Here is a 20252-nt window from a genome sequence, read left to right as displayed (position 1 = left end):
AAATAATAAAGATAAGTCATGTTTGGTTCAGATTCTAATTTTGGAGTTCTTGGATTCCGACCAATTCTATTTACGAATTCTAGTTCATTGCTAGGTATTCTAGAATTGCATTTGGAAAGCACAATGCTATTATTCTCTGGTTCTAATAGCTTAGAATATAATGTGTGGTTGTTTGGCATACATTCTAAAAAACTAGCAAATTAGAAAAATCATAAAAAAGATGGGGCCAAGATTATACTGGAAGCGGAGAAGGTGATTGTTGCGAAGGTGAATCAATGCTGGAGAACAAAGGAAATCCAACGTTGCAACTCCTATCAAATTTGATTATAAATCAGAATAAGGCAACAATAATCAGAAACATAGCTAGAACATGGAAACCTGCAAATAGAGGACATGAGCGTCACATAAGAACCTATAAACTATGAAGTCATTCCAAGGTTTAAGCTGCAATCTCGCAATAATACTTGTAATAGCAAGCTCATTTCAGATACAATACATCCCAAGATTGTTGCAGAGAAGAATCAATACATCCATGGAAATATATCTCCAAACTACTCAGGAAAAAAAAACTCCTAATTTGTCGGGCCTGATATTAGAGGTTGCTATCACATGCAAAATAATCAATACATCCTTAGAAATATATCTCCAAAATACTCGTTTTTTTTTAATAAAAAAAAATCTCCAAATTTGTCGGGCCTGATATTAGAAATACTCAGATTTTTTTTCCCAGATTTAAATTAAAAAAAAAAAAAATTACCAAATTTGTCGAGCCTGATATTAGAGGTTGGTCAGGGTGCTATCATATGCAAAACTTGCTCATGGCTTCTAATTCAGGGAAGGGAGCGTTCCCAGATGCACAGGCTCCCTTCCGAGTCCCAAGTCGGAGGGTCATAATAGTCACAATGGAGCAGCCTTACCATTGTGCCAAGATCTGTATACAAGTTTTTATCAGTTAGCTTCCCGATTGTTAGGGAGATCACACTTACTTCCATTTGGCCCAACAGTAGTAGGCCAGGCTCATCTCACATGGTTTATGAATGCCCTGTTAAGCAAGCAAATGTTTTTGGAAGCATCACACCATCTAATTAATAGAGACTAATACAAACAAGTCATATTTGCCATCATCTATTAAAAATTTGTCATTTTTGCTATCATTAATTTAAAAAAAAACGATTGTCAAATTTGCTATCAAACAGTATTTCTAAGGCCTAATATAGTTCTCTTCCAAGGAGGAGGAGGAGGGTAAGATGTCAGAACTTGAATGTCATCACAGAATATCACTGAACTGCTGCTAGGTCTGGGAATTCCAAGCTCACAGCCACCCATTTGTCATCACTTATAGGCAGAATTGTAATGTCTTTGGGAAATACCATATTTGGCATGCGTGGGTATATTCTAACCCTGTTGCATAGTAACGATGAAGGCTCTGAAGGCTCCTTTGCAGTTGGCACCTTGATAGCTGAATCCACAGCCAAATTTGAGAAATCTGAAGCTATGGAAGGTGAAGAGGGCTCGTCATCAGGTGAAGAAGGTACTGATGTAAATGGGTCACGGAGACGAGAGTGTATCATCATGTCCGATGAAGAAGACTCCTTGTTTCTCATCGTCATCTTGGAAGGCTTTGAAGATGGGGTGGAGTCAGGGGTGCCCACTTTAGCACTGACTGACATTGCATTTGCTGAACCCACTTCTTGAGCTCCGTCTGTGTTCATATATCAGTCAATAAAAATTCAGGGTGTTTTTATATATATATAGGAAAGCAGTGTGTCCAGAAGCAAACAATCATGGACTAATTTAAGACATGACTTCTTAACATTTCCAACAAAATGAATCCATTTCCCGAGTACTAGGAATGGACACACTAGTAATGTTTCCCAACACACATCCTAATTCTTTGTTTGTGCTACTTGAACCACATTTCACTGAAATACACAAAATCAAAGTTTCAGTAGAAATGTATATACAACAAAAGTTTTGATACCCAAGCCTCTTAACTCTTCATATTTTAAATTGATTGAGCTCACTTCTTACAACTCTTTCTTTTAATTAACAAATTTTGAGAACACACTAATTTAATGCATAATCTATTAAGCCATGGTTTACCTCCATTTCTCAAGGTGAAAGTAACAGTAAATACATTTATTAATAAAAAAAAGGCATATTCATATTCAAAAGAATCAAAACTTCATTGTTTTTCAGTTTCATACTGAACACCTGCATAAACTGGTATCTGAAAAACCAAAAAGTAATATGTATTTGAAAGAAACTATTGATGCAGTGGCATTGTCATGGTTGGACGACCACAACTCGCCGTGGAAGTCTAAGCTGAGACGGAACCGGCCCAACCTGGGTTTTTGGTCTTAGAAAGGTTGTTAAGGGGATTTATTGGGGACAATGTATATAATCTTTTATTTTATTTAGATAGATTACATACGAGTTGGTTTCCTAGATGCATTAGTTTCCAAAGTAGAATACATTTCTTTATGAGTTGGTTTCTTCTTTAATATATATGCATGTAATCTACCAGTTGAAGGGACTGAGGAATAAATTTGTTTGAGGAATATTGTGAGTACTGTTCTCACAATATTTAGCCTTGCTAGACAGTGGGGCATCCTCAGAATAGCCATAAAGCCCATCCATTAACATCAATGCCCTTGATTAGAACGTTAGATGAACTTCCATCACTGTAAGTCTGTAATTGTGGCATGTTCCATGCCCTTGATTCACTTTTTGAAAAATCGGAATCAGATCGGTCGAATTGGCCTTGACCAATGCTAATTCAGATTGGAATCGGCTGTGACCAATCCCAATTCCAGCCGATTCTTGGTCCAAACCCTAGAATCGTTGATTTTTCAGATCTGAGGGCCGATTCTAGGGTTTGGGACTGATTCAGACCACTTCCAATCCGATCCAGATTGGAATCGCCAAGGACCAATTCAATCCCCAATTCCATGTTTGAATCCTTCCCTTGATTGGAACGTTATACGAGCTTCCTCACCGTAATTTATTGCATGCCCTATACAATAGTTGGTGCACTGAATGAAGATGGCGAAATATATGCATCAACACACTTGCAGTCAGGAAAATTATTAATAGGAGACTGGAGTAAGACCTCACCTCTTCTCTCTTTCCCATTGTCCTTGGATACAGCAACTGTGGTTGGAACTATCATGCCTATTGGTTTGAGGTTCTGTTGCACGTGACCACTGTCGACAGAGTTTGAGCTGGAAGAAACAAATGTGGTTGCTTCTAGTTCCTGACCACTTGGGTGAATATATTTAGCCATTCTACTCGATCTACCTGATGATTGGAGACAGCATTTCATGTCAAAAAAACATTACAGTCTCTGTTGCAGCCCTAAAAAGTCAAGTAGACAAGTTAAAACAAACTGAATTCTACCACGAAAAATATGTGAATCAGACATAGTTGATAGCCTCCTGGCCCTCCTCCATTACAGTTATAATGGAAAATAGAAACATATTCCATATGGTAGATGGGTAGTAATCGTTATTCATTTCATCTATTTTTCTCACTTTGAATCGTCCAGATATGACCATTGATACCTATCCATGTTCTCTTAAAAAAATTATTTCACTATATTTTGTTAGGGAAAGAGAACACCACCCGGTCGTGCAGTGCACGCTGCCCCTGCGCCCTGACACAGGGGCACACAAAATGACCGCTGCACCCCCCTGGAACCCCAGAAATGACCAGGGGTGTGGCGGTCATTTCGTGCACCGGCGCACCCCTGTGTCGGCGCAGGGGCGGTTTGTTTGGGGTGACCGGGTGGCATTCTTTCTCCCATTTTGTTATGTAATTTGACACAAAGGCAACCACCACACTAGGAAGGATTAACACAATACGAGTTTGAATGCTGTTAAGTAGAGAGAAAACTGGTTACATATGAAAAACAAAGAAATGGCTCCAGATAGAACAGAATGGAGGAAGAGTATTTATATAGATGATACCAAAAGTTCAGATAAAGTTTTGTTTGATATTATGTTGTGATTGTCATGTAATTAATGATCAGTCTTATAAAATGAGACCAGCAGTTCAAGAGAATTTAACCAGTCAGTTATATAATTGTGAAGCCTGGGTGATCAAATTTCAGTTTTATAGTTGATGACGCCTTTCAGTTTATAAAGCTTGTCAGAGTACATTAAAATGATGTAGAATACGATAGTACCCTACACGGTAATCAATTGAGTATTCTATTGAGTATTTGAGAAACCCGTGAAATCAGTTGATGTTGCTTGACATAAAATTATATTAAAGGTAATTAATGGAAAAAATTATGTGCATGGCCCCATTTAGACAAGTTTATCTTCATGGCCCCAATTTTGGGCCATGTGGACTGACATGGTCAAACAGAACACTGGATAAATTGTTGGAATATGTACACCAGAATACCGTGGGGATATTCTAGTCCTTTTAGGGGTTTATTTGTTATATTATTATTTATAGCCTGCTTCTCTTATAGAGTCAGCTAGTGTAGGGTTATTTCTGTCCCCTTTGTAATTTTCCCTTTACTAAAAATAGAGGGCTTGTCTGATCAATAAGATCACTCAAGCATTACAGTCTATTCTTCTTTCATCTTCTCTTCTCTCTTTTGTCCTCTCTAAAGTTACTGGTTACAGGTCCTAGGTTTTCTACATAAATATACCCCTCCAATTGTCCATATGTCAAATCTTCGGGGGCCATCTCAACCATATGGCCCACCATTTAGTGGTTTTTTGTTGTGTAATTTCAGCCATAAAAACCTGGAGGGCTTATGTGGCAATTCCAACCCTTCCGTCAATGGAATGTGGTTTGGACATTTGTAAAAGTTTGAGCTAAATTCAATCATACGGCTCACTCTGTATTGAACTTTTCCATTTATATCAACTATCATCTAAATCTTCACCAAAAGTTACCTATTGATTGTGCAACATGGTTTTAATTTGGGATGAAAATAGCCACATAAGGCAAGGACAATTTGGAGACTAGGGAATAAGCATACACCATTAGTTGATTACTAAGACCATGTAGTATATTAGGTTGAATCAAAATAAGGATAACTGTTATAGGCTTTCCATAAATGACATCAGCATAACAAGCATACATGAAAAGTACTTTTTGCTGGCTTCATTGGGTCTACCCACTTGGACCCGAGTATTAAATCAGGCCAACTGGACCTATGACTTATTTCAGGTCCATCTCTGATTCAAGATTTAAAAGATATTGGGCTGTGCCCTACCCAAAACAACTCAAACTTTCATTTTAAGATTCGAATAACCCTCTTACAAGTAAATATTATAATTGGGTACTGACAAGAAGAATACACCCAATAACAGAATAGAATTCAAAAATAAAAAATCAGCAACTATATATATATATGGGAAAAAGAACACTAACCGGTCATGTGGTTAGCGTGGTTCCTGCGCATAGACACAAACGAATGCCTTTGTGCACGACTGTGCACTTTCATTGGTTACCGCAGCGGAGCAGGGGCTACATGACCGGTTAGCGTTCTCTCTCTCTCTCTTTATATATATATACCCCAACTAATCCAGCAAACTCCACTTTTTTTGTGTGTTGGGCCAGAACCTCCACAGTTTATCCCTTTCAATATGATGTGGTCCTCAACCTAGAGGACCTCCCAGGTAAAGCCCAAGTCACATACATCGTATCCAAATAGGAGCCTAATGTTAACCATTCTGTCCTTTTCTGGTTCTTTAAAATGCATAGGCAAAAGTCTGGCAGAAGAGACACTGCACCGTGTCCCAATGGTTTTAAGCCATGTGGTGGATGTTGTGGGCAAATCCCAACCACTGGATCCTCCATATTAGCCATGCGTCAAATTTGGTGGTCCAACTCAACCATATGGCACATTTTGTATCGACTCTTCCCTATGCAAATTTCCAATTCTGTTTAGCTTCTACCTCCACAGACCACAGGTAGATAGGGGACTGTGGGGTAGTTGCATTAGATTTTAAAGTGTGACTGTTTGGGATATTCATATCCATATCCATTTCCAGGATTTCAGTTAATGAAGGGTGCTATCCCTGTTGCAGGAGTACTGTTTCTACCTATACTCATCTGAGTATCTTTAAACACTGACACTACAGTGACTGCTGTAGCTCCTTTTACTCATTAACCAGTCTCAAGCATTTATAGAGATTTGATGTGACAATGTGTTGAGAAGCTCCTCACAACAAACTATAAGTGAAAGCACTTACACTCAAATGTCAAATATAGATGGTTTAGCTGAGTAGGAGGTAGATCATGAAACTTAAAAGCTTGATGAACATAGGACTAATGGGAATCTAGGGTACCTAAAGGATTAGGGTTCAGAACCCCAGTGAAAATTCCAGGATCGCAGGGGATAGTGATCTGAAATCAGAAATCTAAGGTACCTAAAGGTGATGTAGACAGGTTCATGTGCCAGAAATACAACCATAGGAACCTAAGGGGTCAGACCCATGTTCTCAAATAATGGACCAGACCCATGGGCCTTTGGGCCAACCATCCTTGGGCTGGGCCAGCCATGCGGCTGGGTGTTTTCTGGTTCACTTAAAACCAGATCGTGGGGACAGATCAGGTGAGATTTTATTCTGTTTTATTTAATTTCTATTTTAGTTCATTCTAGTACACTTTCTACTTTGCTTCATAGCTGAATATTTAGTTAGCTTTGTGTACAAGTCTCAAAATTACCATGTAAGAGACTTCTAGAGACTTTCTATTTTGTTTTACTTCTCTTTTCTATGTAGGCGGCAGCAGCTATATGTATTTGAGACCGTAGAGTCTCCAACCCCAACCCCCCCCCCCCCTGATTTATGAGTGAAATTGGGTTTGGCTTTGTGCTAATGGCTGTGTGATACAATAAGGTGGGAGACCTTGTGGGTGAGATACCTACGAGAGAGAGAGGCACTTAATCCCTTCTGTCCCTTTCTATCTTCTTCTACTTTCTTTTCCAATCGATCTCTTTTACTTACTATTTTGTGTCCTGCAATTGAACCATTATCAGAGAGTGATTCGAGATCCCTTAGCACTACTGGAACTGTTGTTTGTCTGCTTGAAGAGCCATCCATTGAGTACCTGAAGAAGATAGGGCCTGGAAATCAAGTTTTCTTCCCTGCGGTTCACCTGGACTAGTTTTCTCCTTCAGCAAATTCGAGTTCTAAGCTGTCCCGATCCTGCCATCAGATGCTGCCAATCTTTTGAAGGCTCAATCAGCACTCTCTACCCCCCCCCCTTGATATTAGTTTGGTGCTGATCCAGTAGCTGGGTTGTCCTATCTCCTATCTCAGTTAAGATACTAATTCTGGAGAATATTTTCTATTTCTGTGACTGGTTGATATCTCGTAATCCAGTCAGTAACTTCGGCAGAAACTTGGAGAGAAAATAATCAGTCCTTTGAGACCACCAATCGATGAGAACATAAAGCCCATCCAATTTTTTTTACTGCTGTGTCTGAAGTTCTTGATTTCTGAGGTTTTAAACCTAGTTTCCTGTACCTGCGATAAACCAGTTCTGGTCTGGTTTTCTTCCCGAGTGTTTACCTATTACCTTGCGTGTTGTTAAGGTTAAATAGGTCACATACTTGATACTCATTACAGATAAATTGAGTTATCAATTTCAGTTGCTGTGCTTGCTGTATTCTGTTCAGTGTTATAAAGTGATCCTACTTGGAGCCAAGTCACTTGTGACTTAGCTTTACACTAAGTCTATGTTTGGATGCCAAGAAGGGGGGGGAAAAAAACATAGTAACAAAAAAATCATGATGACAAAATGATTGATTGATTATGTCTCTCTCTCCTAAAAATTCAAAACTTTTTGAATTTTTTCTTTTCTTTTCTTGGCTTCCACACATAGCCTAAAGGGATTAGGGTTCAGTTAAATTCCAGGATCGCACAGAGTAGGGATCTGAAATCAGAACTTACCTTTGGCAGTAACAGACTATCAGAAATGGCAACTCTCAGATTTAGGAACCAAGATAATAAGAGAACAGATCTGGAACCGAATTTAGAAACTTTCCCAAAATAGAGACGACTCAAGGATAGAAACTGAACTGAAACAGTAACATAAATAGAAAGTGGTTCCAAAATTAGAAACCAACAACAGAATGAGAAACTTAGTACTCAATAAAATAGGAAATGATGGAAAATAGAAGTTTGAGTAGTTCAGCAACCAGAACCAGAAATCAGTGTAGCAAACATGTTCTGGAAACTAAAGTTTTAAACTCAACTAGAGTCTCAGAAATTAATGGCATCTTTTGGTCTGAAACAACTCTGAACAGGCTTCAATTAGTTATGGAAAACAGACCAGAAAACTGAAGATAAACAGACAGTATACCAACTAACAGAATATTGGATTATGCACAGAAAAAAAGAATTCAGAAGGTGCAAAACTTACTAGCCGCAGGGTACAAGGAGTCAACGAGGGCAGAAAACTGACCCCAGTTATTGGAGAAGAAGAAGAGAAGAAAAGATAGACGGTAGAAAAGAATGGGGATATGTTAGGCCTCTCACCAACTCCAGCCTTGCCATCCTACCAAGGTTTCCCTACTGCATCCCACACTAGAGCAGTTTTGAATCCCACAGAAATCAGCAAGCATAAGCTTAATAAGTCCAAATCGTTGAAGGTGGGTATTAATATGATCCCCTCCTCTTTATTTATAACTTCATGGAAATAAGCAAAATAGGAAACTCCCATGTGTGGAAGGAGGAATCTCTTATTGCCTAAGTCTTCCACAAAATAGAAACTAGTATCTAATCCCATATAGGACTCAAACTCAAATCCCTCATATTTGGCTTATAGATTGGCCTATCACAATAGTAAACCCAAAATACTAGGCCCATGGCCCCATATAACCCATTTGCTCCTTCAATTAAGCCTAACTTAAACCAAACTTGAACCATAGGTTCCATTGGACCCAAACAATTAACGAAGCCCAAAACAACAGGCCCATCGCTCTTCTTGCTGGAATTCTGCATCTCCCCCCCCCCCCCCACACACACACACAAAATACCATTCTTTAATCATAATATCATATTGCATTCTATATAATTTTAGTCATAAAGAATAGCATGTCTGTTCAACGCCCCCACCAAAAAAAAAGGGGGGATGTCTGCCAAATATAATGAAAACAAAATAAACTTTTCCACACAAAATAGCTGTATCATCCAGAGAGCAATTTCCATGTGACTAACATTAACTGTAACAAGGATATGGGAGATCAGAGGAAAAATAAACTATGAGTTAATGACTTACGCTCTTTAAGATCAGAATAAGCAAGCTTTGCTGCATTCATCTCTGCTTGCTTTTTTGTTTTTGCTGCTTTCCCGTAGAAAACCTCTCCTCCTACTTCCACAGTGGACGAGAATGTTGGCATATGAGATGCACCAGATTGTATTGTTGCAAATACTGGTAAGGAAAAACTTTCTTTCCGAGCCAATTCCAGTAAAAGGTTCTTGTAGACAACACATTCTTCCTGAAGCAAGGTCACAGACCAGAATATAACAAGTTAAAGGAAATATAGAAATCACCAAAGAAGCAGCAAATGATTTGAATTCCTAAGTATGAGTTCAGAAAACATGCCATTTCTCTGTCATCTGAGGGCAATGACGTTAAAGCAACCTTTGCAGCTGCATGTTCTGCTTCCTTTAGTGTGTTAAAAAACCTTGGGCTCTCAAAGGTTTGTCCATCAATTGTAACCATAGCTTTAAAGCGTGGAGCATGAGCTAGGCCCTCACGTACACAAGAATAGGTGGGTAGACTGATGTTGCGCCTTTGAGCATAACTTTGCAGCTGGTTCTTATATAAATATTGGATACCTATACAAGACCAATGGAAAGGAAAGGGATTAGACATGTAGACAACTGTACTAAAACAATGACTGGTAAAAAAACAAATCCAAAACATGTCAACGAGCACAACAGTACATATAACATATAAAAACCAATGAACTAGATGTACTAAATAAGCACAATGAACAAGAAGGAGAATATATAAAATAAAAAGGGAAAACAACGCTACCTGGTCGCGTGTGGCGCACGGCTCCTGTGCCCAGACACAGGGCCTCATGAAATGACCGTCGTGCCCCCATGGAAAGGTGGAAATCCCTGAGGATGCAGTGGTCATTTCGCACAACCCTGTGTCTAGGTGTAGGAGCCACACACAGGACACAACCAGGTAGCGTTCTCTCGCCCAAAATTAAAAAAATAGGGCAAGAGATCGTTGCTTGGTCGCGTAGCCCCTGCACCAGCGCGAGAGCCAATCAGGGTGCACGCAGGGGCATCTGGCCGGATGGGATTTTTTATTTCACTGGGGGCTGAGCGGTCAATTCGCATGCTCCTGTGTCTGGATGTAGGAACTACGCGACCAAGCAGCTTTCTTTTTCACAAATTTAAAAAAAAAAAAAAGACATGCATATTAGACAAATACAAAAGCTACCATAAACCCAAAGACAAGGCAGCTAGTAGTAAACTACTGGAAAAGCTACAACATAAATTGCCTCACAATGAGAAGAATCCAATAGCATACAGTAGGAATCAACTGTTCAATTACTCATTAGAATTGGGGATTAACTTCTACATGGTTTCAGATTTCAGTATATGTTGGCCAATTTATAGCAGCACTCTTCCATTAAGACTGATTCAAAACAATAGAATATAATTTCTGCAATATTTTGGTGGAAATTTCAAAATATAAATAACAAATTCAGATGTCTCGTGAAATATCAGTCACATAAAAATCCATTATTTCTGTATAATGAACACAATGAGAAGTACTAAGTTTATATCCGACATATAGGACTCATCTATAGTTTAGTAGTATTTCTTATGGTTACTACAAAAATTATATAAAAACATAAATAAAATATCAATAAGCAACTGATGATGGTAGTTCTTTTTCATATGTTCTTATTTCTCTCATAAGCTTTTCTATTTTGTTGGTAAAAATAGATTATGTATGCTACAGAAGGGTAAACGCTCATGGCTATAACATATAAATATGGAGAAAGTCCATGCATCACAAGTTCCAGACGGTTTCCATCAACAACACAATTTTCTATTTTAGTCATTCTAACAGTTGGGTAGATGGGAAATTCCCTGTATAGTATCTCAACCAAAAGCCATACCCCATCCATCCATGGTCAGCATGGCCACATTTCCCTTCATGTAGCTCTAATGGGGCCACTTGTTTAGCTAAGCCTATCAAGAGTCATCTGAAGAACTGTTTTCCACAGATGTACATTGCCTAATCAAATAAGAAGCAGCAATCAGTACTTCTGTCATCTTCTTCCAGTACTAGACCAAGTGATGAGTCCAACACAGGTATTGTTTAATGATGCCTGGCAGCTAATATTCTACCGGCTAAACTAACTAGTTCACTCGTTTAAACTTACGAAGTGAATACTATTGGTGTGGATCCGGGGTTCCAAAACCCGTGTTGGATCGCTTGTGGACCCACCCGATCAACAAATAACCCAATGCTAATAACTAGTGGCAATCTCGTAATATAACAGAAATTCCAAGGGCTTATTGTTAGAGATATAGGCCAGAATACCGTAGGGGTATTCTGGTCCTTTCCTCCTTTAAATTTTCTTCTTATGTTATTTATTCTATTTCCTTTGTTTATACTTATGTCATCTATATAGGGGCATAAGTGTCTATGTAATTCTCTTTTATTAGTATAAATAAAGGCTTAGGGAATCATATTGATTCACTTAAGCATTAATCAATTCTATTTCTCAACATGGCATCAGAGCAACGATTCTAATTTTTTCAAAAACCCCTCCCTCCCTCCCATCGTGTTCTCTTCTCTTTCCCTTCTCTCTCGATTTTTTTTCTCCCCCTTCTCCTTGCTTCTTCTCCTTCTCTAAGGGCAGCAATGCAGAGGTGATCACATGATCTAGTTGCTGCCCCTTCCCACCTCTTTTATTCCTTTTTTTCCATGACCTAAACCTTTCTCTCGATGGCTGCTGGTTCACTATTGCGATAATTGGAGTTTCCTGTTTTCATTGAAGTTCAGTCCAGGATTTATTAGGACTGCTTCTCCTTCTATTGGGAAGCCTCCTGCGACATTGGCCTGCTCCTATCGAGACTACTCCAAACCTGAAGACCCCATCTCCCTATCGAGACCTCCTTTCAAGTTTTTTTTTACTTCACAAAAACCCTGCATCTTCTCGGTTTGGGATTGGGCTGCTTGCGGCTCCTGCTTCTTTTGGTGTTTTTTATTTTTCATCAAGGACAATCTCTACAGTATATTGGACAGAGTTGATCAGCATTCTTCAACAATTTTTTTTTGGATTAACCTGCCCCATCGATCTCTGTTTTTTTTTGGGTTTTCTTCAACAACCCTAACACACTCGATCTTGGGGAGGGCTACTCTTTTGCTGCTGGTTTTTTGGGCAGTGTATTTCCCATCACCAAGGGTCATTCGGCTCACCTTTCGGCACCTGGTGTGGTCTCTCCACTGGGTTTCTCTGCTGGACAGCTCTTCTCTGCACCATGGGTGACTCCACTGATATTTCCACGGCTACATCTGATCCGGTTAACCATGACAAATCTGGTTTTCGTGATCTCCACCCTAACCCTATCAAGTTAGACGGCAGCAACTATTTGCTATGATCTCGATCCGCATCTTTTACTATTGCTGGCCGTGACCTCACTGGTTATATTGATGGGACTGTCCCTATGCCGACTGCCCCTGGTCCTGCCAAGACTCGATGGCTAGCCAACAATGGTCTTCTTATGTCATATTTTGTTGGTTCTATGAATTCAGATCTTGCACAGGGCTTTCTTCTACTTGATACAGCTTCTCAGATTTGGGCAGCATGTAAAGAGACATATGGGCAGCTTGGTAATGATGCTCAGGTTTATGAGTTTCGCAAGAAGGTCCTTCATACTACTCAAGGGGACTTCACTGTGTCTAAATATTATGCCACTCTCCGCAGCCTCTGGCAGCAATTGGATCATTTTCAGATTATCACCCTGATACAGCTGCCAACATCGCTGCCTATAAGAAGCATGTTGACAAGATTCGGGTTTATGACTTCTTGGCCGGGTTGAATGTTGACTATGACCAGATTCGTGTTCAGGTGTTGGGCCATTCTCCTTTTCCCACACTTGAACAGTCCTATGCCCTGGTCTCTTCAGAAGAAAACCGCAGGGCTGCTATGTTACATCCTCCTGTTTCGGACAGATCGGCTCTCCAGACTGCTGCCCAGGCTACTGCTGCCCCTATTGGTACTTTATCTGTTGGTAGCTCTTCTTCAGGTCCAATTACCTGTGACCACTGTCAAAAGCCATATCATACCAAGGACAAGTGTTGGAAGCTTCATGGGAAACCGGCTGACTTTGAAGCCAAGCGGGCTGCCAAGAAAAAACCTAAAAGCAAGGCCAATCAATCTGAATCTGTTGATACAGCCCCGGCTACAGACATTGGTCTATCCAAGGATGACTTATAGGCTTTCCTGCATATACTAAGGTCTTCTGTTGCTGCTGCCTCTACTACTTCGGCTGCCACTGCCAATTCCTCAACTCCTTCAGGTTCAGATTTTGCCCGGTCAGGTATCCTTTTTGGTGATCATTGTGCTTCTGTGGCCTCCCATCCCTGGATCATTGATTCCGGGGCTACAGATCACATGACTGGTACTTCTAGCTTATTTTATAGATATTCTCCTGCTTTTGGGAAAGACAAGGTCAAGGTGGCTGATGGTTCCCTTTCTTCCATCTCTGGAAAAGGAATCATCAACTGTACATCCCACCTCCCTTTGTCTTCTGTGTTACATATACCTAATTTTACTACTAAACTCCTTTCCATTAGTAGTATTACTCGTGATCTTAACTGCAAGGTAACCTTTTATTCTTCCCATTGTGTTTTTCAGGATCTGGCGTCTAGGAAGACGATTGGATTGGGTAGAGTTCACGGTGGGTTCTATCTGCTTGATGATGGTCATCTTCCTTCACCGCTACCTTCTCCACTACATCAGAACTCCTTGGTCCCTTCTAAACTTTACCAATGGCACTCTAGATTAGGTCACCCTCCATTAGGAATTTTAGCACATTTATTTCCATCTTTGGTCACCAAATGTAACAAGGATAATTTTTTCTGTGAGGCTTGTGTTCTGGCCAAATAGACACGTGCAACTTTTTCTTTATCTAATAAAAGGAGTTCTTCTTATTTTCATTTGGTGCATTCGGATGTTTGGAGACCTAGTCGTAAGACCTCTATCTCTGGCCATCGTTGGTTTGTCTCATTTATTGATTGTCATTCTCGGAATACTTGGATTTATCTTTTTCAGTCTAAAAACCAGGTTTTTTTGTGTTTTGAACATTTTCATAAAATGGTCCAGACCCAATTCCAGGCCACTCTTAAGGTTTTACGGAGTGATAATGGCACTGAATATAAGGAATCCCAATTTCAAAAATACCTTGCTGATCATAGGATTATACATCAGACTAGTTGTGTTGATATCCCGGCCCAAAACGGTGTGGCCGAAAGAAAGCATCGCCACTTATTGGAAGTGGCAAGAGCATTAATGTTTACTCGACATGTTCCATCCCAATATTGCGGTGATGCGGTTCTCACTGCCGCTTACCTTATTAATAGGTTACCTTCCCGGGTTCTGGATTCCCGTAGCCCATCTGACGTTTTACTTGGTGATTCCTCCTTTGTGGTTCCTCCCAAAGTCTTTGGCTGTGTCTGTTATGCTAGGGATACTCATTCCCCTGGAAAACTTGAACCTCGTGGGTTACGGTGTATTTTTTTGGGTTATTCTCCAACCCAGAAAGGATACAAGTGTTACCACCCTCCTACCCGCCGTACTATGGTCAGTATGGATGTGGTTTTCCATGAAACCCTTTCCTATTATTCCTCCCCACCTCTTCAGGGGGAGCGTTCTAGTGAAGATATGGTTCATACTCTTGGGTTTCCCCTCCCTCCATCACCTATAGTCACCAACCAACACCCCCCGGCTGCTGTCCAGCCTCCCGAGGCTGCTGTCCCTTCACCTGAGGGGAATCCAATACAGGGGGAGATCATGGAAACAGGTGATGGTAATGTTCCTATTCAGGGGGAGCTGACTCTAGTACAGAGGACCATTTGTAACTTTCAGAGGACCATTGACAATTCCACCATTCTCACTTATAACCGGAGATGTTCTAACAGAGGGCAGAATCAGCCTACTGCAGCACCGATACCCGTCCAGTTGCCGCCTCAGGATCCAGATCCTCCTCCTCCTGGTGAGCCCTCCTCTTCTGATCTACCCATTGCACATGCAAAGGTACCAGGACCTACACTTTACATCCTATTTCCCGTTTTGTTTCTTATAATTCTCTTTCTCCCTCTTTTCGTACCTTTATTTCCTCCCTTATTTCTGTTTCCATTCCTAAAAATTGGCAGGAAGCATCTACAGATGGGAAGTGGAAGGCAGCAATGTTGGAAGAAATGAGAGCATTGAAAAAAAATAATACGTGGGATCTTGTAGCTCTTCCTCCAGGAAAAAAACCAGTGGGTTGTAAATGGGTGTTTGTGGTCAAACAGAAGGCAGATGGTACAGTGGATCGTTACAAGGCCGCCTGGTTGCTAAAGGCTTCACTCAGACATATGGCATTGACTACCAGGAGACTTTTGCACCGATAGCAAAACTCAATACTGTACGGGTATTGCTATCCTGTGCAGTGAATCTTGGATGGGATCTTCAGCAGTTGGATGTGAAGAATGCCTTCCTCCGTGGTGAACTAAAAGAAGTATATATGGACATTCCTCCAGGATTTTCAAGTCCTGCTACCAAGGGTAAGGTGTGTCAACTGAAGCGTGCACTCTATGGCTTGAAACAGTCACCTAGAGCTTGGTTCGGTAGATTTCACAAGGCTATGCTGTCCGTGGGCTACCAGCAAAGCAATGCTAATCATACCTTGTTCATCAAACGTGTGGGTGCTAAGGTTACTCTCCTCATAGTCTACGTTGATGATATTGTAGTGACCGGTAATGATGGTGATGAGATCAACAAGTTGAAGTAGTTCCTTGGCCGTGAGTTTGAAATTAAGGATATGGGGACTCTGAAATATTTTCTAGGGATAGAGGTTGCTTGTTCTTTAAAGGGTATATTTCTGTCTCAAAGAAAGTATGTCCTAGATCTACTATTTGAAACGGGGCTGCTTGGGTGTCATCCTTCGGACACTCCCATAGAAGCTACGACAAGACTCAAGGAGAAAGAAGGCACACCAGTTGACAAACGTCGTTATCAGCGGTTGGTGGGCAAACTTATCTACCTATCTCACACTCGGCCTGACATTGCCATTGCAATGAGTATGGTCAGCCAGTTTATGCATGACCCTTATTCTTCTCATATGGAGGTAGTCCTTCGCATCTTACGATACTTGAAGTCTGCTCCGGGACAAGGGATACTTTTGTCTCCCAATGGTCATCTGAAGATTGAAGCATACACTGATGTAGATTGGGCTAGTTCAAGTGATAGGAAGTCCATCTCTGGATACTGCTCTTTTGTTGGTGGGAACCTTGTCACCTGGCGTGGTAAAAAACAGAATGTGGTGGCCAAGTCCAGTGCTGAGGCTAAATTTCGTGCGATGGCTCATGATACCTGTGAATTGTTGTGGCTTAAGGGGCTGTTGCAAGATATTGGAGTTGCTGTCCAACTTTCAATGATGTTATATTGTGACAATAAAGCTGCCATAAGCATCGCTCATAATCCTGTCCAACATGACCGTACTAAGCATGTGGAGGTGGACAGACATTTCATCAAGCACAAACTTGAAGCTGGACTTATCTGTGTTCCCTATGTGAAGTCTATTGATCAGTTGGCTGATGTGTTCACCAAGGGGCTGACTGGCAAAGTGTTTCATCCTTTTCTAGCCAAGTTGGGCATGTGTGACATTTTTGCACCAACTTGAGGGGGAGTGTTAGAGATATAGGCCAGAATACCATAGGGGTATTCTGGTCCTTTCCTCCTTTTAATTTTCTTCTTATGTTATTTATTCTATGTCCTTTGTTTATACATGTCATCTATATAGGGGCATAAGTGTCTATATAATTCTCTTTTATTAGTATAAATAAAGGCTTAGGGAATCATATTGATTCACTTAAGCATTAATCAATTCTATTTCTCAACAGTTATTAAACATGTATAGAAGAAGGGACACAAAGGAGATTACAATTTATTAGCTAGGGAGAGAATTGGAAGTAATTATAAGGGATGTACTAGCTTTGAATTAATAGAAAACACAAGGGTAATTTAAGAAAGGGAGAGATATGGTGACATTTAGAAAGTTGTCTCCATCTTCTTCAACCTCACAATATGGGAAAGAAACCCAGCGGAAGACAAAGTACGCTTGCGATGGCTACGCCACCTCAACCAAGACTTCGATTTCCTTGGGAATTTAAGGATAAGCTCCCGGATTTCTATACTTTCGACCCCAAACAACAGCAACTCTAAAGACCAGGTAATATATGGATTTGGATCCTCTACGGTCTGGAGTTGAGCAGCTATCGTGCTGCACTCAACTCACAGGCCCCCATGTGGATTTCATGCCGATCCAATGGTTGGTAGATGGCAGTCTGGCATTTTTGAATTTTGAACGGCAATTTTGAATTTTGAAATGCCGCCATCTATCAACCATTGGATCGGCATGAAATCCATGTGGCGGCTTGTGAGTTGAGCGCAGCACGATGGCCGCTCAACTTCAGGCTGCAGAGGATCCAAATCCGTAATGTATTCAGATTCCTGGAATCACAAGGGGCAGAAGATATGGTTCTGGTTATAGTTGCAGGTTAGACTCTCACAATAGGGATATTCTTAGAAGAAACCCAAAGGGTAGGTACCCCTACAGATGGGGAACTTATACCTAGAATATTAAGCACAATAGTTCAGGGATAAAGGAACCAACGAAAATGGTTTTGGTTCAGTCCGGACAAAAAAGAGAAGAGAGAAGAATAATGATGAAGATGGAGGAGTAAAGAAAAAGATGAGAGAGGTTTAGAGAGAGGGAGGAGGAAAAGAAGAGAGAGGTGGTCACACAACCATTGCTATTGCACCATACTGGTACCATAAACAATTCAATTAAATCAATGCATCAAACCTGATTTCTCTATTACGTTACATTGGATTTAAAGAGAACCCCCTTACATAAAAATAGAAACCCAACTATGAATAGAAACAACTTAAAGAAGAAATTAACAAATTAATTGAGTGTAAGCATGAAAAAGAATTAAACAACAATCCAAATCACTGAGCATCACAACAACTACTAGTGGTCAACTGCACAAGTTCTAATTCACCATCCCTCTATTTAAGATCATATCCGTTACACACAAAAGTACTCGTGTCTTTTCCAAGGATGATGATTGTGTAGGCAAAAGGAATAGTGTATATCTGTTTTTTTGGTAAAAAAAAGGAATAGTGTATATCACCTGAACTAGAAAAGAGAAAGGGTTGAAGGTGGGGAGGGTTATTTAAGGACAAACGAATTAGCAATACCAGAAGGAATTCTTGACCAACCTTCAAATTCATCTTTAACAACAGAAGCATTTTCATGAATCAAATGACTCTTTGATATTTCTTGATTCTTTGGCAACTTACTCCCTCCCACAGCAGGGGCATTATTCAACTCATTTCTTGCTTTATCCTTGCTCACAGTTGGAGAACCTGGGAAATTTTAATGAGAAGGAAACATAAGACTGAAAGCATTTCTACAATATAAGTGCACAGAGCTGAAATAAAGTGCTGGTGGATACTATTTGTAACAAAAATGGTAGGTTAAGAGCCCAATCATGATACAAGCCCTAAATCACTGAGTGAGTTCCAGAATCTGGGAAGTGCACCAATTAAGGAATTCATTGGGTTATTTTTTATTTATTTTTTTTAACTTATAGATGACCATGGCATTGGAAAGGTGATGGTGATGGTGAAGGTGGAAAAGGCTCATAAAAAAAATCCAGGCAACCATATCTAGACTAAGTTTTTCATCATCGATAGGGGCATTTGGAAACATGGAGTTTTCCCACTTCAATAATTTAAAAACGATATTGTGCAGAGGGCGAGCGCATATCTTGCAGCTCAGTTTGTATGAGCATCCCCAGGACCAACCAAAACATAAAGAAATCCTAGAATCGACAGGATTTCAGGGCTTATAATCAGAATATTGCCAAGACAAAACGAAGTACAGATAAATTCAATCCCAATATCAACAGTCGGAAATTCTTGGCAAATTAAAACCAAGATCAAGTCCTTCCCAAAATGTACGTCACCAAGCATACCGAAGACAAAAGAAACTTGAGGCTTGGTAGAGAAGAAATAATAGACATCGCGACAATCAAGACGGTTTCTAATTGAAACGAAAATCGGAGCTAAACCAAAGGAAATTCCTACAAGCTACTCCACCAGAAACACTTCAAAGTTAAAACAGCTTAGGGTTCTTTAGAAGCTCTTTGATATCATTTTACCGGAAAGAGAATAAGAAGCATCTCCGACACGCTCATGCGGGGTGTAGATTAGCTGAGGACGAGGAGGAGGCGGTGGTGGTGGTGGTGGTGGAGAAGTGAAATGATCGTAGGCGATCCTGGCGGCTTCGTTCTGGGCTTCTTTGGAGGTTCTGCAGAAACTGGTGGTCGGAAAGGAGAGGTCATTGACGGTGACCGAAGCAGTGAAGTGAGGGTTGTGATCGGGCCCATCCTTCGCCGAGGAGTAGCTAGGCAAACTCCATCCCTTCTCATGGCAGAACTCCTGCAACTTCGATTTGTACATTTTCCTCAACTGATTTCAATTTGATCAACTCTGCTATCTTGAAATCAAAAGAAATTGAGAATAACACTGCATGCAAAAGGAATAAATAAGGACGGTGAAAGGGAGTACACAAGTGGTGCGTGTCTCGTACAGAGTCGTACTCTCGTTCTCGTTCTCGTTCTCGTTTCTTCTCCGTTTAACCGATTCATTGGGAGCGCATTTTATTCCCTTTATTTATTTATTTTAAGGGATAATTACTTGGACACCCCCTGTACTATGGCCATTTTGCTTAATCTCCCCAATGTTTGAAACAATTACTTGAACACCCCCTACAGTTTAACATTTCTTTCTAGTAGCCCTGTCCGTTAGTCAGTCACCGTTACCATAGGTTAAATATTTTTTAAATACCTAAACTACCCTTAAGATGTAATGAAGTGACATATTTACCCCCTTCTTCTTCTTCTTCTTCCTGCAATAAAAAAAAAAAAAAACCAGCAGCCAATTCTTCTTCTTCCTGCAAACC

General features: G+C 40.4%; 1 protein-coding gene and 1 long non-coding RNA gene across 2 annotated transcripts; one reads left to right on the top strand and one right to left on the bottom strand.

Annotated features, from left to right (window-relative positions):
• Positions 1 to 1220: 1220 nt before the first annotated feature.
• On the bottom strand, positions 1221 to 19822 carry LOC122648927 (double-stranded RNA-binding protein 1-like). Its single transcript, XM_043842245.1, has 6 exons — positions 19450 to 19822; positions 18506 to 18652; positions 9580 to 9815; positions 9253 to 9472; positions 3118 to 3300; positions 1221 to 1702 (listed from the first exon to the last, which is right to left on the bottom strand). The coding sequence occupies exons 1-6, from the start codon at positions 19748 to 19750 to the stop codon at positions 1278 to 1280; spliced, it is 1512 nt and encodes a 503-aa protein (XP_043698180.1). The 5' UTR covers positions 19751 to 19822; the 3' UTR covers positions 1221 to 1277.
• On the top strand, positions 3324 to 10636 carry LOC122648928. Its single transcript, XR_006331147.1, has 2 exons — positions 3324 to 3541; positions 10586 to 10636. It is a non-coding gene; the product is annotated as an uncharacterized LOC122648928 (long non-coding RNA).
• Positions 19823 to 20252: the final 430 nt, after the last annotated feature.

Source organism: Telopea speciosissima, chromosome 1 (genome assembly GCF_018873765.1).
Source record: "Telopea speciosissima isolate NSW1024214 ecotype Mountain lineage chromosome 1, Tspe_v1, whole genome shotgun sequence".
NCBI lineage: Eukaryota > Viridiplantae > Streptophyta > Magnoliopsida > Proteales > Proteaceae > Telopea > Telopea speciosissima.
The sequence above is the reverse complement of the archived record's forward strand: the minus strand, read 5'-3'. Positions and strand labels throughout refer to the sequence as shown.